The sequence below is a fragment of the Glandiceps talaboti genome, chromosome 5, assembly GCF_964340395.1.
Source record: "Glandiceps talaboti chromosome 5, keGlaTala1.1, whole genome shotgun sequence".
NCBI lineage: Eukaryota > Metazoa > Hemichordata > Enteropneusta > Spengelidae > Glandiceps > Glandiceps talaboti.
The window spans coordinates 13,319,919-13,345,254 of record NC_135553.1 but is presented as its reverse complement, the minus strand read 5'-3'; the positions used below and the strand labels follow the sequence as shown (position 1 = coordinate 13,345,254).

The 25,336-nt window shown below is 35.2% G+C and overlaps 1 protein-coding gene across 1 annotated transcript; it reads right to left on the bottom strand.

The window, feature by feature from the left end:
* Nucleotides 1-2,092: 2,092 nt before the first annotated feature.
* On the bottom strand, nucleotides 2,093-18,496 carry LOC144435376 (integrase/recombinase xerD homolog). The gene is made up of 2 exons (XM_078123972.1): nucleotides 18,418-18,496; nucleotides 2,093-3,108 (listed from the first exon to the last, which is right to left on the bottom strand). Exons 1-2 carry the CDS (start codon nucleotides 18,494-18,496, stop codon nucleotides 2,093-2,095), a joined length of 1,095 nt encoding a protein of 364 aa, XP_077980098.1.
* Between the last annotated feature and the right edge of the window lie 6,840 nt (nucleotides 18,497-25,336).

The following is a 25,336-nucleotide window of genomic DNA, read 5'->3' as shown; positions in this document are numbered from 1 at the left end:
CGCAAAATTTGTGTAGTAAATTTGTAACCCTGCTAGCAACTTCGCCCAAATTGAAAATATCCTCATTTTTCTTAGTATCGGTAAATTTCAGTGAAAGATGAGCACAACCGGCTGCGTAAAAGACAATATATCATATTACTCGGCCATTTATCTGTCGGATAGCAGTAAAGTAAGGAGTAACAGATCAGGCATACCCGGAGAAATTCACAAACAATATTCTGTATTGTTGGTAAAGATAAAAAGAAAATCGCTTCAGTGAACATTAATTGATAATTTCGAAACATCAGTATCAAATTACAATACTACTACGTATGCCCAAGGACAAATATTTTCCGTGGGACAGTGACATAAGGGACAGATGCACTTTTGAATATAACTTCACAACGCGTTATTACAGAGATTGTGAACTGACAGCGGAATGGTGGATATCGCTGACTAGATGCGTTAGATGGAGATTAAAAACAGTGAGTAGGATTGTATTTATATAGTCCACCAACCAACATTAATTTAAATGACCGTGTACACGTGATAGTCGACTCGCTCTTTGATTTTTCAAAAGGAAAATTCATGTTGTGAATTTAGATAGTTTATGTATTAACGATCCGATCATCAAGGACTCTTCTCAAAGGATTTCTGTTAACAGCCAAATAATTATAAGGATATGCCATAAATTATTATACCTTTGCTTTCTTTATCGCAAAAATAAAAAATATGACAATGAATATATATATATATATATATATATATATATATATAACTATATAAAAGACGGTAAATATAGGATCGTTAATATTGAAACTTTAATTTGTTAGAAATACTTTGCATAATGCGGTTTGTAAGGAAGGTTACAACACAAGCGATAACACGTAGCAAACAAGGCTGCCGGCTGTGTATGATATTTTCAATCGATTTGGACATAACTTCTAAATGTTTCATCTATATCCAATCATATAGACTGATAACCACCTGAATCATTGACTACAATGTGGATGTTCACCTCTTTTAGCGTACTGAGGGAAGTACGTTACATTAAGCATAGTTGTCTTTACTTCTTGTAAACACTTAGCCTGTAATGACGTCATTGGTCCGGGCCTATAAGCCTGCCCTTATAATGATTTTTGGGAAAGGGAGATTTCACCGCGCCCACAACGGCCGATCTGTCAGTCCAGTAAACACTTCAAGAAAGAAGCAACACATAACAATAATGGCATTAGTTAGTATAACATGACCGAACATACGCAACACAGCAGAACACAGCACAACACAACACAACACAACACAACACAACACAACACATTATGGCACTGCAGAGTATGCCATAATATAATAGGCCATTTCAGACTGCAAACAAGGAAATTGAGAATACAACGCCCTTGCTCAAATTGGGGTATCATCACCTCATAGTACCGTTTCTTAAGAGCTTTGTCCCTGGATATTCTGTAGAAGTGTAAATCAGGGATGTGTTTTGTATTGTCCTGATATCGAGGAAAGTAGCAATGCTCTAGTAACCAAGCAAGTAACCTATACCATGTATCCCCCAAGGTTCACACAGACAGGAAGTAGAGCGCCATCATGGCATATTTTGCAAAGGCATATTACTACGCAACACAATACTAGACAAAGCACGGCCAATGGTACAAACATTAAATGGCTAACCAACTACAAACATAAATAAAGCACAAGCCAAGTGTTGGGGTCAAAGGTCAATTCTTTTATTAATTGACAAACTGCAAAGGTGGTCAATTCCGCCATACAATATTAAATACATATAACATACATTTTTTTTTTTTTTTTTTTTTTGCTGGGTGGGTGGGTGGGTGGTATTGCTTGCAAACTGTTCAATAATGGCGCGAACACATGCTATCCTCGTTCCAGGGATACAGCCTCGTTCCACCCCCCCTTTAAACGTCAATAAAACTAGTGTTATTGTCTACTTAAATGGCTAACCAACTACAAACATAAATAAAGCACAAGCCAAGTGTTGGGGTCAAAGGTCAATTCTTTTATTAATTGACAAACTGCAAAGGTGGTCAATTCCGCCAAACCCCCAACACTGGCACAGTGAATAAACCTTATAAATAAGGTAGAGTTACTAGTCCACGTCATTATCAGCTAAGGCTAATGCAAGGGTTTTTGCGACCTTAAGCTTAGTGTCACTGTTAGCAATTGTGTAACGTTCAAAGGCGTTTGAGCGCCAGTCACCTTGTTGCTTGATGATAAGAATTGCTGGAATGCCTAAGTTAAATGCAAAAGTTGCTCCCCCTCTACGGAAGGAATGTCCTGAGTACTGTGAGGAATTGTATCCGCAACTATTTAGTACTAGTTTCAGTGTTTTTGTGAACTTATCATGTGTAAGTGGGATCATGGTTTTTGTCCTATTTCTGTGTGTTACGCTATACGTGAATAAGTGGTCAGCAATTGTACTTGTAGGACTAAGAACGATCATGTGTTCAACAGCCGCAATAGGGCAGAGGCAAGAATTAGGGATAGCTTGTAATGGTAACTGCAGAACCCTTTGTCCATACTGAATTGTCTTGGTGTGTTTAATGTTTAAGATAGCATAGTCTGTGTAAAACGAAATGTCTGATCTGTGGAGATATTTGTCATCTGCTGGTAGTTTGGTTGTTTTCTGTAACAGCGTAGATTTCCTGGCGAAAGTGAAGAAGGCTACTACGCAGACTGCCCAGAAAGTTGCGTTAAATGGAATGGTTAGATCTAGCTTTGTATGGATGTCTGCTAAAATTTTTGGTGTGATAGGAAGTTTTTGTTTTGGTGGTGATCCATGAGCACGAGTGATGCCGCGTTTCAAGATATCAAGTAGCCAGTTATCTTCCATAGGGTTTGGTAAGCTAGCCTCCGCATGAAGTAATCTAACAATATTAAGATATCCTGGTATACTAGTAGGCTTTAAGGTACGCGATAGGAATACTGCATAGCGACACACATTTAGTTGACTGCATGGCACTGGTTGGATACCAAAGTACAAACAAAATCGTAGGAAGGCAGTTCGCTGTGAGCTGTATGTCCGCTTCGTTGTCTCTGCATATGCTAGTCTGTTGTATGTAGTTACTTCGGCATCCAGGCATTGTAGTTGGTGTTGTACAGGTCCTGTAGTAAGAGAGAATATGATTCATCAGTCATGTGAGTGTGCCAGTCACGGACGTGCTGGGTAGTATGCGGAGAAAGTACATCCATGGCTTTGAAGTAATATTTAAGTTCATGCATGCGTGATAATGCATCGGCGCTATTTGCTTTTGTGTTGACGTAACGGGCTGTGATGTAGAAGTTTGATGTTGCAGACAGCCAGAAGAGTTCTCTGATCCATGTCATAGCTTGCATGTTTCGCGAAGTTCCAGAGTTTATGATGTACATTGTAGTTTTGTTGTCTGTGTAGACAACAATATGCCGCTTGTCCCAATAGGTATGCCAGCGTCTGCATGCCATTAGTACTGTAAAGAGTTCCTTAAGGTTCATGTGCATGTGTTCTATGTCTGTGTGGTCAGCTGACCATCGCGTATAAAACCAATCGCTCGCGTATAGTCCTGCACCGCCTGTGCTGCTTGCGTCTGTGATAAATACCTGCTGGGGCAACGGTTGTTCTTCAATAAAAAACGCCGTGCCATTAAATATGTCACACAGGTTTGACCACCACGTAATATCTGCTTTCGCTCCGCTATCTAGTCGCACATGATGTGTTTTTTGCCGATAATTTGTTAGCTAAGTCAATGATACGCCGTAGAAAGGTACGTCCGCCGCGAATAACCCGTGCTGCCCAGTTAAGTTTTCCTGCTAATTGTTGCAATTCGCGTTTAGAAGCTCGGCGTTTGGTTCGCCAGAAATGTAGTGTGTTGCGGAGGTCGTTTAATTTGATTTGGTCAAGGGACAAAGTGCGTGTAACTGAATTGATCTGAATTCCGAGAAAAGTGAGTGACTGACATGGCGTAACGACCTTATCCCAATTGATGGTAAAGCCAAGTTGCTGTAGTAATTCCAGAAGGGCATCAAATGCCATGTTGCATGTATGTTGATTATCTGTTATTATCAGGAAGTCATCGAGATAGACTATGATTGCATTATGTCCCTTTTTGTGCATCATACGTGTAATACTCTGTGTTATCCGGTTAAAAATTTCTGGGCTTTTGGCTGCACCAAATGGGAGTCTAGTATCAATCATGTATGTCCAATCGTGATCCGTTGAGAATTTGTATTTAAGGCCAGTTGCTCGTTGAGAGTCTAGGCTGATTGGCACTGAACGGTATGCTGATTTCAAATCCACTTTAGCGAGGAATGCATTTGGTGTACAGAGGGAAACTGCATTGTCAATTGTTTCATAAGTGAAGGGAGTAGTAGTTGCGTAAGTGTTAACGTTTGCATGTAGTGGACGGCTGCAGTCATGTATTAGTCTTACTTTATTGCTTGCAAACTGTTCAATAATGGCGCGAACACATGCTATCCTCGTTCCAGGGATACAGCCTCGTTCCACCCCCCCTTTAAACGTCAATAAAACTAGTGTTATTGTCTACGTTAACTACCTAGTGAAAGGCACATCCCAAGATATACAAGCAAAAAAAAACAACAACCACACAACCTTGAATAATACACAACTCAAAGTATTTCTAGTGTTATATAGGATCTAAGTCTTAACACGTGTCTAATGAACTAAAACACAGACATATAAAAGACAAACATTATTCAACTATTCAAAAAGTAATCGCACCCTACCCTATTAACTAGACGTATGCATCATAATATTAAATTTGCATATATTGTGAACGACTAAAACACGTCTAGCTGCATATTAATTAAATCCACGGATCAGTTATCTCGAGCAAACCAATTTAATATCATTTGATATTAAAAGTATATCATCCAAAGTCATGTATGTAACAAAAACTATTTTCAGATAGATACGTGTAGGCACTGTCATATATGTGCAATACACCATTAATTATTCATACAAACCATCTTCCTTTAAAATGTTCAGAGGACGATATATCTACATGTCAACGTCAGATACTACGACATGTAGAAGTGGATCTACCTAGTATGTGAGTGGTAGGGCCTACAATTGTTGATATCACCAATACATCCGAGCTATTTAAGCAGAAAGATATGCTGGACATATTCGTTATCTTAATTCCACTCAACAACCTAATTATTATGTAATCGTCGCTAAGAATATGAGTGATGTAATGCATTGATTCAGAAGTGAACTGTCATGTAACACTTTGAAGTGAACTGTCGCATGTAATACTGTAAAGTGAAATGTCGACCATGAATAAAAATAGTTGACAGCAACATTTCTTTAGCCAAGAAGAGTGTAATTTTATTTCTTTATGAATTATGAAAATAACTGAACCAAAGATGACTGTAGATACTAGTCTGTAAAAAAATCTATTATATGGAATATTAGAGATACAATAATAAAAGTAATCTCTTGATCTTAGAAATCTTTCGGGACAATTATGAATGCCATATATATTCAAATCCTCCAGGCTTTACATTTTGTGATATGAATTTTAAAGGAATTTGTGCTCCCCATAAGAATTGCAAAACGATATATTACATCCCAACACAGTGACACTTACCGAAAAAGGGCAAATACTAGAATACCTGAGTTTCCCAGTTTCTGATATAAATTGATAAGGAATATCTAACTCCCTTAATAATTGAACCATTAATATATCACAGTAAACCAACACATAATGCGAATTGTAGAATGATCAAGCCCCTCTCTTTCCTAATTGTGCCTGTCGTGTATTTATTTTTCCCTTTCTGTCCCCCCCCTCCCCTCCCCTCTGCCTGTCCGTCCGTCCGTCCGTCCTTCCGCTTGCTCGCTCGCCCGTCTGTCCATCTGTCTGTCTGTCTGTGTCTCCCCTCACTCTATGAAATTTTGAATTGACTGTTTGTGCAGTGATAGAATGCAATAATCCCGTTAATTATTTAGAAAAGTATTGTTGCACATTAGCATTGTGAACGTTGGAATACATTGAATCTATCACTTAATGAACAATCTAGAGTTTTCAACGGACAAAGTAAATTTGTACAGTAATGTGACGTATTATTATTCTTTGCAATGCAACGAAATTGATAAATAAAAACTGTGCATACAGTCATGTACTTACGGTTTTTATCACCCATGTGAACAAATTGTCCGAGTCGTGCAGTAACGAACAAATCATATTGAAATTTTGCTATTAGTATACTTTTAATAATAAATCAAATACAAGTAATTTGGGATTAATAAAAACACATGCTCATATTTGCTTTGTAATGAAACGATATTTTGTTCAGACCTTTGCACAGTTAGATGCAATCACCATATACAAACTCTCAATGACGTTTTATATTACACGTGTGGATTGCAACAACTCATCCATACTATCAAATATCATCAATGTGCAGACTACTTTCCCACAATACTCCACAGCAAATACGTTCCTAAATAAGAAAATTAACTTTTTGAATGTGTTGTTACTTCATAGGAAACATTCTTAGAATAGGGGCGTTTTATATTGTAATAGTCCACCTTTCAACATCCAAAAAGTATATATACTATACTGTACTGTTACTGGAAGTACTGACTATTGTAATGAGCTGTACTGTCTGTTATGCACTGTGCTTTTTGTCTACACTGTACTATGCTGTACTGTACTGTACTGTACTGTACTGTACTGTACTGTACTGTACCGTACTGTATTGTACTGTACCGTTACTTGATGTGCAGTGCTGTAATATACTATATACTATACTGTTGTGTGTACTGATAGAATACTATTTTTATCTTCAAATTGCAATCCCCAAACCAACTGCTAATTCATATATTGCCAAAATGCCTGTTACTCGATAAATAAAATATTAGCGGTGGGCCATACCCTACAGGTACAGCTATTATTCCCTTACTATCAGTATATGATATACCAGCTAATCCCCCGATAGAATCAGATGATATCTTTGGGAAATCACTGGCACACGTATATTTCTTAAGCATACTAATTCATACAGTAGAATTGTGCAATCACAAGGGGTACACAAAAGTGAGAGGGCATGCTTTGATAATCGCAAGACAACTGATAGACATTGCTTCAGACCGGGTTAGTATAAATATTTAACAGGATACCAAAGAGACAAACATTCAGTAAGTTCTGTGATACAAAAATTGAGGAGACAGTTACTGTTGTTTGCCCTTAATATTTTCCTGTAAATTTGTCTGTAGCGTACTTCTACTCATCTATAATCTGTATTGAGAAATTTGATATACAGTTGGTTTTTTTTTTGCGAGAGACACATCTACAGATTTAGAAATTGTGAATAATGTACATTTTTGTATTTTCTGTCTTATCGGGTGCACAACTGTAGTGATTTGCACCCATCTGTAAATGTTCCTTTATTGAGTGTTAAAAAATATGTATGATTTGCAGGTTGAACAGGAAAGTGGACATAAATCCGTCTGTATGCACTAGAAAGAAATCCATTATTTGGGAGATCATTATCGACATGTTCTTTGGTGATATACTCTCTTTATTGGTGAGGCAAATGATGCCAACAGGACGTTTGATGTGTTTCCTAAAACCCAACAATATCATTATCGTTTACTACAAACATCAACGCTTTATGTAAGGATTAGCTTGAATGAATATGTTCAGCAAACATGACAAGAATGGGTAACTTAGTGCGTCACTTAAAGTCAATAATGAAAGCGATTAGATGAACACAAACTACTTGTAGCACCATCTTTTTACAACGATAGAAATGTTGTTTGACAGAATGAAAAATACGGTACTTATTAGATTTATATGCTATAGATTTCAATTATGTCTTGACAAAATTCAATAAATTGGCTTTACTTGAGATGTAGATAGATTTCAATTTGTGTTCGCAAATCATCCATGCAAAATCCCCCTACCCCAATCTTCTATCTTCTTCCTCCGCCTCATCCCCCTCCTCCTCCTCCTCCTCCTCCTCATCATCATCATTATCGTCGTCGTCGTCGTCGTCGTCATCATCGTCGTCGTCATAATCATCATAATCATCATCACCACCAGCAGCGCTAGCATCATCATCATCATCATCATCATCATCATCATCATCATCATCATCATCATCATCATCATTATTATTATCAACTTCGTCGTCGTCGTCGTCGTCATCATCACCGTCACCACCACCACCACCACCATCGTCATCATCATCATCATCATCGTCATCATCATCATCATCATCATCATCATCATCATCATCAGTATCATCATCATCATCATCATCATCATCATCATCACCATCGTCGTCGTCGTTGTCGTTATCAGATTCTATAAAAGCTATTGATGCTATTCTCAATTTACTAGAGCTTCAAGTAGCGACTTGCCTATAAGATTTGCAACATTGACGCACCCCATCGATCTGTTTTGTATTTGGGCGTTAAGTCAGGACAGAAATAATCAATCCTTGTGTCTAGATTTTGATGGAAAAATGTCGACTTATGTCGTGATTCGAATTTCAATTAGTTCTGCATGGTCTAACCTACACAGTTTATTGACACCTCATTGACATGACGACGTGGGCATATTTACTTGTCATTTTGGATGTCACATAATCTGCTTCAATAATTACGGAATTAAGACCTATTCAGTAGTTAGTGTACCACTATCACTTTGCAATAAATCTAACGATATACATGCATGAGCGATTTGGAAGAAAAAGTAGAGTGCAAACTTCAGAAATTAGGTAATGCTTCAAAACCCCGACTTATTAGTATGCTTGCCTTGACATGCGTGAAGTGATTGCTTAGTAAGTTATGATATATTCTGCTACATATCCCTGCAATTAATGTGCTAAACTCTACCAGATTTCGTTATAAACCCTCTGTTTATAAAGAAATGTCTTATCGTTTTCATGCTGTGTTTAGTTTAAACAACGGCTTTATCGTCTACTGTGAAAGCTTGAAGTTTATAGGAACCACAGTGCAAAATCACTAACTAAAATCATCGCTGTTCTTTGTTGGCAAAGTGACATTCAACGGCCCTGGACATGGTTAGGTAGCCACAGAAAGGATAGGAAGGGGACAGTTTACTCGGCAGACAGGGGTGTAGAAATAGCCAATCTCTATTTAAAGGTCAAAATCTGATTTTACATGTAGATATAAACCCGGAAAGGTGGATTTGCACCTATGTCATAAAATAATGACTTCGAGCCCGCTCGGTCATTATCTTCGCATCATATATGCAAATGTCATCTTTCTGGTATTTAACTTGAAGCAGAACCCTTCGCGAATAGAATTTCGGTTTCTGTTCTTGTTGAATCAGCACCACCAATAAGTATGACACCAATTAAAACAAGTTGAGTAGAAGAGTATGTTCTTTTACATAATTTATCGACGAGGTAAGATGAACTCCCAAATGTACAAAGTAACAGAGGCAAAGTCAAGTAAATATATGGTAGTGCTTGTCCTCGATCGACAGGGAGGCGCTTTCTACTCCCTTGACAATAATAACCTTTGACACAAAGCTTTTAGGAATGCAAACTCTTGGGATCAATCATACCACTCGCTGTTCAACTTTTATGGATGTACTTAATAAACATAGCAGTTATACAGTACAGCAAAATATTTCCCAACAGATATATTTTTTAAAGAAAATTTCTGAATATTAATTATAATAATAACTACAGCAAAAACAAATATGATGCATTGTTACCTCCTATCACACTTCTAAACATATTCTAAAGAATGAGGGCCATACATGATGTTAATATACATGATAATTAGCATATAATTTCATTATTTAAATTAGTCTTCTCAATTGGTAACACAATACAAACAAGTGAACACGTTGTTCTCTTGAATACAAAGCGTTGTGGGTTACTATCAACAGGGCTCTGTTTGGTGGAACAACACAGAAACCAACAAGAAAGTGTACATTCTACACTTTAAGGTGACAATTCTTGCTACATTTTGTTTGAATGAAATAATCCATTTAAACATACTGCAACTAGATGCAGACAAGCGGGCACCAGTGTTTTGATGTCTGTATATGATGTCTGCACCTTAGGTCTTTTCATTCAGACTAAATGTGAGATGAAAATCAAAAGGTCAATCCAGCTACCTTAAAGCTGCACTAGCTGCAACTGGTGCATTTAAAAAAACAAACCGTTTTGTTAAGTGCAATAATTCACTGGTAATGTCGTAAACCGTGAACATCATGCCTCACATGTGGGTAAACGTAGTTTTGTAGCTGAGTACACGATCAATCAAATTAAATTGATGTTTGGGTCTGCAACCACAACAGTTATCACGATTCAACTTAATTCTGTACTGCTTTTGGATAATATTGACCAATGATTAAAATGTACAATGTCTAATTATTGGTATTTAAGAGTTGTCAGTGAATGAATTCTGGTTGTCTGATCGAAAAAAAGATACTCCAGTTAAAACTAGTGGAGTTTGAACATTGTGACAAATTCAAAACCTTTCAAAAGAATTCGCCCAAGATTTAATGTTGACGTCACATAATATTGACGACGAATTAACAGACAATGTATTAAAAAAATAATTGACAAATTTCTGGTGAATATATCTTTGGTTTACTTATTTGATAAAAGAAATGTCCCAGTTGCAGCTAGTGTAGGTTTAAAATGCAGATTATGCAGTTTGTTATTGGTTTATGCCGCATTATATCAAACAGAGCCAGTGAACAGTAAACTGTAATGTGCTATATATAGCTCTTAAAGTCAATAAATATACCAGCAGAAATGAACTTAATAATAATTTTCAATTTCTGAAAGCGCTTCCTATGTTTGTGTTATTTTTTATATGTGATGTAGTGGTTATAAAGACAAAGTAAACATATTTGATAATATTTCTGAACTTACCTGGCCTATCACGCTTTCTCTACTTTTTCTTCTCTTTATTTCACTAGATGTACAAAATATCAGTATATTTGTTAAAGCTAACATTTAGAAAATTCGAGTGTATTGCTTTGTTCAAATAAGTGCAACGAGATATTCAACAAGTTGCAATATACAAGGATTGATTGTGGGTGTATTTACGATTATAACAAACTCGTTCCCCACCAAAACAACAGGAATGTGCCTAACTAAGTTATTTGGTTCTGGTTACCAGACCCACCTAGTTTTTCACGTTAACCCTAAACTTTTATTTTTTATATATACATTTTTTTTTACATATTTGAGAGATAAAATCGCCAAAATTGTGAAGTCTCGCAAGAAATAGTTTATGCGGAATGTGACATCAACTTAAAAAGACAATATAAATCTGTTCTTCCAATATGTAATGGTTGTACATCTTATGAGAAGAAACTATTAACACTAGAGACCACATGGAATATATAACTCGCGCTTTAAATATTAAATAATCACTTCGACTTTAAGGACCATAAGGGTAATTTAAGAAAAGAAGAAGAATATATTAATGAGTTTTGCGTCAATACCAAAAAAGCTTATTCATGGAAATATCTGTCGATGTGAATTGTCCTTGCATATAACAAAACAACAACCCGACAGCTGTACACGCAACACACCTTGTTATTATCGGGGAAGGAAGTGATTTCTAGTTGTGGTCTATCATCTCGTTTAATGGCCGTACTTTACAAGCGGTACTTCATGTCGTTTCAGCTCACAGCGATAATAGCTGAGTTTACGCCCAACAAAACAATGGTCAAACTTGTATGTACATATATGTTAACACGTAACGTGTGACCGACACCTTCAATTACCATTGCATCTTCGGTTGATAGAATAGTCTTGCTGCGGAGGATAATTTACGATTTGGAGTGATCGCTGTCTCTCCTGGGTTCTTTAAGGTTTTATTGCAGCCTAGATTGTATGTCTAATACGGAAACAGGTAATGTTTATTCATACAACATCGATTTTACTTACGTGGTCTCAAATTCGACCTATTACAGCACTTTTCATGCAATAGCATTTTCACGACAGTGATATGCATTATTATTTAGTTAATGTTTATCCATGGTTATTTAGAAAATTGGCTTTGTTGATTTTATTCTATCAAGCCGAGTAACACTATTTTATGTCTCATGTTCACAGTCAGTCGGGAACATCATTAATCTGGGTTATTTACGTAATTGTATGGCCATGGGTCATTTGCAGTAAAGATGCTGTCGGATTCAAATTACAAGTGACATGCTAGGAATGTACGTTAGGGATTCTATATGAAATGGCTGAAGTGAAGAGTCAATTCTAAGCAGGTGTGAAGTTAATTTACTGGAAGGCACTGAAACAGCGGACGGGCTATATAATTAAGCCTTGGTACGGAAATTGCTATTGCCTTCATTTACTCGGGGGAAAATGACTATCTAAATATATATTGATATCATAAAGTTCAACCAATGCCCCCTTTTCATAATGCACCATTTAACGGCGCTCGTGTATGTATGTATGTATGTATGTATGTATGTATGTATGTATGTATGTGTGTGTGTGTATGTGTGTGTGTGTGTGTATGTATGTATGTATGTATGTATGTATGTATGTATGTATGTATGTGCATGGCATTGATAGCGTACTAATATAACGAAATTGGTATTGTCTGATCTTTAATATTTGATACAAAAAATTCAAACGAACCATTTTCTTGCTGTGAGAAGGTCAGCATATGTAGCCATGCACGTAAAATATTTAATTGCATTATTTATTTATCAACATGACAAATACGGAATTTTACAAAACCCGATGAGAAACTCTCGTCATATGTCATATGTGTTATTGGAAGATAGTAAGTATTCCAGAACTATTCAATTTCCATTGAGAAAAATAGGCAATTTATAAGTATATGTCATATTCTACAAAATTATAAAATTCAACTGTTAGTCATTTAGATAAACATGTTTCATACTATTATGAATTCTCCTATGTTACCTGTATAGCTGTCTTTTTAGAAGACTATAACTATATCACATGGCCGTAAATTATATCAATGAGTGAGACTTATATTACGAAATAAAGAAGGCCTATTTGCATCATCTGGTATTATATAAATATGTACCTCCACTAAATACCCAATTCAGAATTGCCACAATAAACGAGTACGTAATGACACTAAAAGATGGCGATTACAGTGAATCATGTAAAGTGTTTTACATATACTGCATCAAGATCAACTGTTCACTCAACGGCCGTTGTATGGAATAAGTATGTCCTTGTTATAGACTTGATCATTAGACGCACCATTATCTAGTATGTAAAAATCAAACGCACTTATCATCAACAAACTTTCATAATCGAAATCCTAATATGCATGCCATTTGGCACATTTATTCAAATAACAACAATTTAACGCACTGTGGCCTTAAATTGTCGTCTATAATTGAAACAAATCTCTTTGATTTTTAATACAATAACATGACTTTCATTTACACATTTATATGCTTTTCATTGTAAATTCATAAGAAGATTGTTTTACTTATAAAGTGTCCGTTTTCATTATTTGATAGAAAATCATATCTCTACATTGCTGAAGATGGTGTCGTTTTCGGCCAAATGCAGAGATGCAGTCGTTCCAAAATACTCATTTTAAGAAAGGTTATGTTTTGGTGCATACATAAATTAAATACACAATAATTCTAAAGTTTTACCAAGAGCCGTTTTAATAGCGTGTGCATTAAATTTGAATTCCACTATCATGTTTCTTTCACTTATTCTCACTTATGAGTTAAGTGGTTATCCATAACATTTGCAAACTACGATACCATACAGTTCATTATAAAGTGTTGGTGTTATAGTCCAAGGTCTCAAATCGCATGATGTCACATCAGTATTAGCTATGCATAAAGCTTACATAGGATCATTCTTTTGTTCTAGACCAACATATTCGATAAATCTGCCAGACAACTGTTTCAACTGGGACTGTAAGAGACAATGGTAACATGGTTGTTTGGTATGTTATCAGATAGTTAATTCAGCTCATCAAGCGTTTGTTATACTTCATGCACATTTAACTTACATAATGGTAATAACATGTTGCGATTGTTGACTGTGTACCGTTTTACATCATTTTATGAATAGATATCGGTAACATCTCTTCCGTCCGTTTTGTGTGAGCTACTAAAAAATAAAACTAATTGAAATACTTTGTTCTACTGTTCGTCATCTCATTTTCATGTCTTTTCGATTGGTCGAGTACCTGTTCTGCTGTGCAAAACTTTCATCTGTGTTTGGTGTTACCAAAAGAGGAATCTCGATGTGAATAATGTACATACACCGACAGAATTAAGGAGAATCGGTGCAATCATGCTACAGGGAAACATTAGTTCACACCATGATGTTCTGTAAAACGTCGTCCTGGCTAGAAGCAATATGCAGTCAATGGCATTCTTAAATAACAGTTTAACCAGATGTAAACTGAATTCCTTCCGTAAGGGCAAACCTTTAGATTGTTGTTCCTTCAAGCCTTGTCGAAAAGAGTAATTATGCGCTACAAGACATGATATTGTATATCCATCAATCACTTCATTAATAAATAAAACGTAGCTTCGGAACTCCAGCTGACACATTGTACATATCGGTTTCTGCAAATGTTTGGAGTATTTTCAACTCACCGTTACGTTAACTTTCGGTATAGTAAAATACGTAAGCCTCAACTGACATCTCCAATTTTACAAAAAGATGAATTCTTAAGTGCTTTAAATGACCATAGTGAAATAAATTGGCAAAGTCTTTGGGTAACGGTCCGTTCCAGACTTTTCCGTAAAGAAAGGAGTAATTTGACCCGGAAGTTGAAGCTGACCTGGTTTGACCGAGTTCAGGCAATTGCAATCGGTGGTTAAGTATGCTACAGTAAGTAGAATACAGTGAGTAACTTTTAAATATGCAGCAAGAAAATACAATTTAAATACAGCTTGTGCTCCTTTCAGTTTATGTTATCATTATGGGTTCACATCAACAGAAGTTAAGTTGAAAATGTCACTTATTTGACGTTGTCAGATAAAGTACCACATCTCTGGGACCAATTACCCAACAACTCAACATTTATCAAAATCTCTGCAAATGTTACCATATTAAAGACCATTCCTGGTTATTTCAATAGAATGTAGTAAAAAACCTTTGAGGGTTCATCGATATATTTTCAAAGAAATCGACAATGTTTAATTTTCACATGGAGTTAACACCGTAACATAATTCGACGGCCATTTTGGATTCTAAAATTGTATAATTTTGGCCTCATTTTGTCCTCAATTTCAAAACTGTGTGAGCTTATTACTTCTGCTTTTGATTTGTCTATTTGAAATGAGAATATAACTTTAAAAGCTGAAGATCTTTTAAGATTGCCGAGGAATATCCTGTCAATGATATAATATCATACCTGATGGTTTCCAGACTAATCTAGCTATACAAACGTTTCCCTCAAGGATTTAAAAATAGTTTAGATCTCAAGATTTCTAAATCGAAGTCGCAGATGAATTATATCCCATGGGAGTGTTGAAACCATTACTAAACTCGCAGTGTAATTTTTTCTCATCAAGATACGCTCCAATTACAGCAATACATAAGATACGATTTATTTTTGTTTTGAATCATTTATGCATACGGTGTGTTGAAACTGATGTATATGGAGATATACCTGTGATGTGTTGAAATGGGAACAAACACGGTATACCTATACACGAGTAATATAATAGTATATCACATAAAGTACGATCGTTGAATGGAATAGTGAAAAATATATAAACAGAACATCTTCCAAATCGGGTATATCAGGTTACTGGCTATATATACTATACGTTATTTGTCCGAAGTCTTTGAATTACATTAACTTCTTCAATATATAGGACAATCGTTGTCAATATGAGTGTACACTTCTTTTATTTGATTCTTATTAAAACATAACAGAAATATGTCAAACAAACAAACAAACAATAACAAAAACAACAACAAAAACAAACAAACAAACAGATACACATGCACACGTACGTGCATACATTCATGCATGCACGCAAACATACAAACAAACATACATAGTATACATACATACATACATACATACATACATACATACATACATACATACATACACACACACACACACACATACATACATGCATACATACATACATACATACATACATACATACATACATACATACATACATACATACTTACATATCAATTTACTTGTAAGACTAATTCACCAAAAAGCTAATCATCTAGACATTCCGGATCATGACAATTGACTCTTCTGTCGTTATTTTAAACTGTCAGTGAGAACACACAAATAGTTTTATAAAATACTACAATAAACATGTCTAGCAATGAAGCACCTTCGACATATTAATCTTAGATAAACGGGACGATTTCACCAACAGCATTATACATAAGATGCTGACGTGAATGACGATATGTAAAAAAATGTCTACTCTACTCAAACAAAATCTGTGAAAAATTGACCATGTGTTCAGACACAAGCTGGCAGAAACTATGCATGGCAACAATGAAGGTTACGCATATTTCTACATTATTTTGGTAACTCCTCCATCTTCCCAAAAAAATGAAAATGTCTTGTAAGTAGCTAGATTCGATGAAAAGTGTGCCTCAATTTGAATAGGGTATATAAAGTAGCATTTTGTTTATATGTAAAGGAAATGGCAATAAAGCTCACCATCAAACCACGAATTTAAAAAACAACTGTCACAGTAACGATTTGTACAGAAACCAAAAAAAACAAAAACAGAACCACCGTAACTGATATAGAGACACGTCTATATACAATCCTATCAGTGTATTATCTCATATGACCAAATTATAGCCGAAAGAGTATTAACTCTACATATTAATTTCGCATTTTCCACTTGGCTCCAGAGAGTAACATTTGGTCGGCAGATATTTGATAAAGATTATAGCCATCACTGAATCAGTCTAAGAGTCAATCCCTACGGAGATGTGTCTTAATATAATGTAATCTGTGAGAACAAGGCTTTCCGGTTCATCGTCTGACTTTGAGAGTGATTAGGGCTTGGGGACCGAAAGACTCGTTATCGATTTATCTGTCTATTTTAATGATTTTGAAGGAGATAACCCACCAGTGGTTCTGTATAGTCTGACATCCCCGTCGAGAATTTCCCAAATTAAGTCTAAAAAACATCAAATCTTCTTACTTCTGGGCTTTAGCAGTCAGACCTTTTTTAATTAGAGGCAGACAATGTAACTATTCCAAAGGTTTGCTTCGAATTTGTTTAAGGACCGACGGCATATGAGTGAATTGAAGTAAATTTGATCAATCAGGAAGATGTCGATGATCAATCACTTACGCACTGCAAACCGTTAATTGAAAATGATACAACATTACGTCCCCGGAAGCATCTTATTCAATATTCGCCTTGTGTTGCTGTCATTCTCATAAATTATAGCGATGGATTGAAAACACTAGTATGTGTTTTGACAGTAAACGTTAAACCACTCCCGCCCAAGAGAAATCAGTCAATCTGTCGTGTTGTCAGTTACAAGACTTAGTGCAAATGAGAGCAAATATTTAGAGTTTTGAAGATTGATCGATCGTTTAAAATCTTAAAATACACTGAAGAAGAATCAAACTGAGTTAAACAAAACTTTGTGAAATGTATAAAACAAGCTTGATTTATGATCACAGAACCTACCGTCTTCTATGAAACTTAATCTTAAGATTTTCTAATAGATAAAGAATGTAAGATATTACCTAATATGTATTCAGCGGCACGTTATCTTCTTCAAATATACCTACGCATACAAGTATGGGTTATGCGATCCTAATTATCAACATCTCATATCCCAGAGGACAGGGCTGTCTCAGTTCATGTACAAGTCATGTTATCAACTGAAAATACCATAAAACTTCAGGATATTCTTTTGTTCAAAATCCAACAGAAATAGTACATTTTCTATCTTCATTTCACTACATTGGTAGGTCAGTTGGAATTCCCAAACGTTACGGGAGGGAGAGAGAGAGAGAGAGAGAGAGAGAGAGAGAGAGAGAGAGAGAGAGAGAGAGAGAGAGAGAGAGAGAGAGAGAGAGAGAGAGAGAGAGAGAGAGAGAGAGACAGAGCAGACAGACAGACAGACAGACAGACAGACAGACAGACAGACAGACAGACAGACAGACAGGGGGCAGAATGGACTGGTGAATCTGTTTAGTCATTGATGTTCTGTGTTAATAATTATTAAGATATTACGTTCATTAACAATAACAAACTGATTACTTCGAATTCTGAAGACAACAATCTCTCTAGATCCGTGTCAAATTATTCGCTGTTTTCATTCCACCCTTAACGAGACACATTTTGTAGATGTTTGATGAATCTTTAAAAGAAAATTGTAAATAATTAACGAGAACTTGTTGTATCAAAATGAGAACAGCCTTTTCATGCTCATTCTGACGAAGAAGGTTATCTTTTTTCCGGGTTTGGCTTTGCGTACCACCACCACCACCACCACCACCACCATCATCACGACCATCACTACAACCACATCCAGCACCACCATTATCTTTCGTCATTAAAGTAAACAACACATTTACCCGTACATTTAGTTTACTTATCAGTTTTACTACATAGATAGCCATTCAATCATAAGAGAAAATAAATGGCAGATTCTATTTATGGCACAGTAAAAGTACGTGCTACACACGGTATGATTCCAATGAGTAATGTATTACCTTCGAATTCATTAACAATTCACATATACACATCCGTACAGCGAGCCAATATACTCATCTGAATACGAAATCCGGACGATTCGTTAATTTAAGTTTATCGGTATGGACGTAGAAAACGAAAGGTAGCTAATTTTAAGAATATTTACGCCTGCAATTAACTATTGTTATTGGGAAACAAAATATTATTCTTGAAAGATATGAGGAGGTAAGTAGAAGACTATGTTCACCGTAACCTTTTAGGTGAGCTCACTTACTGCAGTGTTACAATCTCGTGTTTTTTGTTTCCTCGTAGTCGACATGCATGGATGGGTGTAGTAATACAGAACACGTCATTCAGAAGTGATAGCCTATCAGTAATCATTATAAAAACGACAGCGTGTGATCTCGTCATTCACGAGATTTGCCTCTCCAGCTTTGTTTCAGGACGAGTTCGACCAGTGATAAGTAGGTAAATGATTACACTCGGGGTGAGTACAGCATATATATATATATACATATATATTTAGACTCCCAAGTAACTGAGAGTTCTCTTCTTGTAGGTAGACAAGGTTGGTAATCTTTATTATTATCGGGTTTGTACATCTAAGTTTTTCATTTTGGAATAAGCATTTGGTAGACGTTACGTAGCAATTTTTAAATGTTTGCTGATCTTTGCTGATCATCACAGGGGGACATTGCATGGCAGGTGTGTAAGCCTATCCCATGCTGTCGTGACATAGGTGGGTTTTTTTCAATATCAAGTGTTATTTTGAAAGTTACATCACAATATTTTTTTATTTCTGGAGACATAATATTTAATCTTGCCTGTTCGTTTTTCGATATAATTATATATCGCTTACTTCAATAATGAATTCAAAAGACCTCTTCTTCTAATTACTAAGTCTATTGTATATTCAAAACCAGTATACGGTTTCTAATTCTCAATTGCTCTAGTACCAAAGTTGCGTGCTATGTTTAATATTTGATTACTGTAGCTTTATCTAGAGAATAGTATGCTAATATGATTGACAACGGTCGCTTATTTATTCAAAAGCACTGGGACGAACGACTGCATATTCCCGAGGTTAAAAAAGAAATGGAATATGAACCTCTCAACCAACATTGATAACATTGAATATTTACAAATCGCCACAATAGTTATTGTACTATTGTAGAATTGTGGAATAATAGCAGGGAAAATTAAACAATAACGATGTAGGTTTCCTTGAATTATAATAAAACCTCCAATTAAATAATACATTTCTTAAAATAACCGAATCGTCGTGCATCGCTTTTAATCTGCTTCAACCGTGCCGCAGTATCAGCTGTACGCTCCAAGGGATTTAGCAAATCGGTTTTAATTGATTAGTATGCATTAATTACAATATTCAGAGTTTTAATTATAGTTAACTGCACACAGGATGAGTATTAATGCGCTCAAATAGTCCTACTAATCTTAAGTTACTATAGTCGTTGCTTTTTTTAGAAAAAAATAACAAAGAAAAACTGCATCCTGCCCATTTGAAATACACTTGTGGTTTTTTTTTGCAGATATTAATAAGAGATGTAGCAAGTATATATGAGTGAGTAATACATGCACATATATGTCATATTAGTATGTCATATTAGTGTCACTATAAAAAAAATACCCCAGGGAAGAAGACATACATTTTTATGCATCTAGCGTACAATTACATCGTCGTTAGTATATATATAATGGTGTTTAATATTGAGTAAAGTTAAAGACCCGTCTTAGTCAATCAGCATCACGTCGGTCCCAATGATTAACCATTACATTTTCTTCAGTTTCTCTGTGTTGATGTCAATATGAACATTCCGTCTTTGAACAGTTTATTGAAATGAAATGAAATATCAAGAAAGTCCGTGTGTTGAATTAAAGAGATAAGGCACAACCGGTTTGGTTATACGCGCGGTAGAAACATGTCAAAATTGTTATTCAATGAGTATGCGTGACTTTAAGCCCGTTTTAACAAGACCTTGTTATTTACTTTACAAGGTATCCTATTTTGTATTAGTATGTTTACAACCATAACATCGCCTTCTGCGCAAGGATTACCTTCTCGTTTATTTCTGTCTTTTGAGTAACCTTGCAAAACACGAACGTGTAAATTCTCTAGGCAGATATATTGCATCTAAAACACACCTGGTTTTTTTTAGCGTTCTTGAAAAAAGTTTCCCCTGAGCGTAATATTATTTTATGGAGTTATTTTCAAAGATGGGCGCATCGCCAAGGCCGTGTAAGAATACGTAATCCGATGACTACGCTCCAGTGATTTAGCGAAATTCCACTCCGTGCTACTACTCTTCAACATTGTCAGAGTGACATTGCATTTAAAGTAGATGTTGTAAGAGAACTGAGGATCTAAAGATACAAATTCAGCTCTGTTGTCACTTTTGTTTTGTTTTATGTTTTCTCTTTCAATGTTACATATTATATATATATATATATATATATATATATATATATATATATATATATATATATATATATATATATATATATATATATAAACTGTGTATATGACAGGATGAGAAATAATATGCATGATATGATGTATGCTGTGTATACGTGTGATATATAGCTAGCTAACTAAACAGACAGACAGGCAGGCAGATCTGGACGTACAGACAGATGAAATGTGTGAGGAAAGATATATATATATATATATATATATATATATATATATATATATATATATATATATATATATATAGAGAGAGAGAGAGAGAGAGAGAGAGAGAGAGAGAGAGAGACAGACAGAGAGAGAGAGAGAGAGAGAGAGAGAGAGAGAGAGAGAGAGGGGAGGTAGGGAGGGAGACAGACAGACAGACAGGGAGAGTGAGAGAGAGCAAGCAAACACTGAATTTGAATTAATACACCCATTATTCAGTTATATTTGTTTACACTTAGGGATAGTCACAGTTTAGAGGGAACTATGGCATTGTAACAATATATATATATATATATATACACACACATTTAGTTACGTATTGCATATCAATTGATAAGCATACCAGATACCTTGTTACTTTGATAGGAATGTTATCTTTATTTCAATTCTTATATGTGCAAATCCTTCATTAATGAAACACTTGTAATAAAATAGACGCAAGGATTAGGCCTGATGATTTTAATCTAGCCATCTCTACATTACAGATATTTGGTCACTGAATATAAAATAAGAATCTGCCTATAGGTTTTTTTTTGTCTCTGAAGCTGAACTGCTGAATACAGAGTATGTATCATAATTGAATTTAAAAATCTTGCAAAAAGGCACATGGGATTTGCAAGACGTCACCCATTGACAGAAAGATAGTGCACTAAATGCACATTCATAATCCTGAATGAGTGACTTCAAAATGGAACAACATGGGAATGGCCAGAGAGTTTGAGTCTGCAGTGATTTTGTAGATGACAAACTATAACATTCTTGGTCACGAAAGACATGTACATCCGAAAGGTTATCATATTTATTTATTTATTTATTTATTTATTTATTTATTTATTTATTTTAAGTTTCGTTAGCTACCTTAAGGTGACACACACCCTTAAAATGATTGAAATGTATTCACACTTTGTAGTGCCAGACGGTGAAATATACATTTGTCGAACTAGATGATAAAACATGACAATACTCGTTAGATTGTTTTTCTGTCAGATGTCAACGATCTGTTTCCAGTTATGTGCAGTAACTCGTTTCCAATTATTTTATTGTAGTTCGTAATAGTATCAAAACACTTTATTTCACTTGGAAATGAACATCCCATGTCCTGCACTAACTGCAATCTTTTGAAACTGTTTTGTTACCAGATATTACGACTTAGATACACTCTGAACAGTATTGAATCACCTGTGGGTAGACATATGTGTGTAGCCGTACAATCATATGATATGGTACAATAACGCCAATCAGCTTAGCACCAAAACATCAGCAAGGAAAGTGCAATGACAATTTCAACCTGTTACTGTACAGCGTATAGGTAAATAGACCTATAAATAACATGAACAATATCTAATAGGGATTTTAAAGATTTTCAGTTAATATATTGTTGGTTGTGTGATCAACAAACTAATAGTCAAGTTTGATTACTAGTATAGGCTTAATAATGCTAGATAACAATCCTCATCCCATCCTCTTTCAAAGTCACGCGTAGACACATGAGCGTTGTGACAAAGTTTGACGAATGTCAATATTCAGAATCGGACCCAACTGCTGTTTAATGGTTTACTGTAATTTGGAAAACTGTCACATCTGGAATTAACAAACTCGTTCTTTGATCACAACATGCATGCAATATCGAGACGTTTTACGACAATTTTACTTGTATCACGCTGATGAAAAAGTATTGCATTTCATTTTCCCTGAGCGAAATACGTCAGCTACTAAATTATGTACATTTGGTCTTTGAAGAAATGGCACGGCAATTTCTTTTAAATTGGAGTGATATACAAAATGTATGTTTTCAGCTTCGGTTGATCGCTTGTAGGTAAATGAGCCGAAGTTTCTTTTGGAAGTGAGATGGCAATCTTGACTGTACGTTATTCACAGTTCGCAGCCAATGTAATTGAAACTTGACAAGTGATATCCCCGCTGTATGTCTCTCTCTGTGTGTGTGTATGTATGTATGTGTGTGTGTATGTGTGTCTGTCTGTCTGTCTGTCTGTCTGTCTGTCTGTCTGTGTGTATGGCTGTGTGTGTGTCTGCCTGTCTGTGTGTCTGTCCGTCTCTATCTCTCTCACACACATCCCTCGTTTCCCTCTCTGTGTGTATGCTACAGCGTTTATAATTAGAGTAAAAGAGAGAATATAAAGAATTATTCATAGATTGTACAAGATAGCTTGCGAATTCTTTCCAAATATGCGTTCTTTCATTTCATTTATTTAATTGACAATGCTAAAAGATGTAACATTTAACCCGTGACTCGTGATATATATATATATATATATATATATATATATATATATATATATATATATATATATATATATATATATATATATATATTACATTTGCCTGATAACACTGCCAAATACGTACCTATCGCAATATAAATTGTACACTTGGAAAATTTCAGTGGGTCATATATTCCACTGTCAATTTAGCTACGGTATAATGGTTAATATAACACGTAATGAAGGGACAGTGCGAACTTAAAACCAACAGGAATATGTAGCTAGCCAAGGAGATACATGTAGAAGGGTAGGACTCACAGCATCCATGGGACGATAAAGATCAAAGATAGACTGTGTAACATCACTGTTTGCCTATAATCTTATCATTTATCTTCTTTAAAGATGTCTTCGGGCAATGGCAATTATTATACAATACTTAATTCTCCTTTGTTTCAATTCATTACACTCTTTACATCCATTGTTCAAAATCCCTTCCCTACAATCTGTTACACGGTATATACCACCATTAGGCAGACAGTCCTTCTGTTTGTTATCAGGACCTACTCCTTTCGGCATCTACAAGTAGCTAGGGACAGTGTGCATCAATAGAGTTTAAGGTTGCTGTTAATGCGCAATTCCAATTTACATCAACATGAGGCAAGGGTTTTCTCGATACAAACTTCTTTTCCAGGGGATATCGGACAATTTGTTTACTTCAAAATAAGGCATTTCCGATACTTTTGGATAAATTCTAGCTCGTGTATGTTGAATTCCCTTATCAGAGTCCATAATGGATTTTGAAATTTTTATCGTAAAGACAAGGGTGCCCATCACTTCGATTACATCATCGGTGGCTTAAAGCGACCATTTCTAATAATCGAGAATTTTCACAAGTATTTGGAAAATGACTTCCCAGGAACCCCTACAGGACACCCACAAGAACTAATAATTTTGTTACTTGCCACATGTTCGATTAGAACAGTGCCAGAAGATGTAATATGCTTTAGACCAATTTCAAACCTAAATGGCTTCTAATACATATATATATATATATATATATATATATATATATATATATATATATATATATATATATATATATATATATATATATATATATATATATATATATATATATATATATATATGTATGTATGTATGTATGTATGTATGTGTGTGTGTGTGTGTGTGTGTGTGTGTGTGTGTGTGTGTGTATAGTTTCAGACAAACTAAACATTCAAATAGACGAGGTATTGTTTATAGGTGCGGATGGAGCGCTTACAACGAGAATCGCATTATCATTTCACAAGAATTTGAATTCTTATGCGAGCGTTTGTTTTCCACGACGACTACTATAGCAATCGGATTCTCTGGGTTTTTATTACAAATATTGCATTTATCCTGTGGGTCTGTAACTCTCTATACCTTCATGTACATTTCTTTTCTTTTTTTTGATTATTTGTTTTATCTGAACGTTTTTATTTTCAATTTTACCTCAATAATTTATGAAACTTTATGTTGAAAATTATATTTTTCAATCTTTAGTATCGTTTTATTCTAAGGGAAAAAATCCAAGATGTCAAAAGAATAATCATAAAACGCATAACTCATCAATATCATTTCCATTTATGTCAAACTGATTTATAAACCTGTCATTTATGGTTACATTAAAAGCAATTATTTCTGGATCTTGGTAATTATAATTTCTTTTTTAAAAAACCTCATTTGTAAATACATGATAATTAATTTCCAAAATCTAATTATGCAACAGACACACTTCACTGACG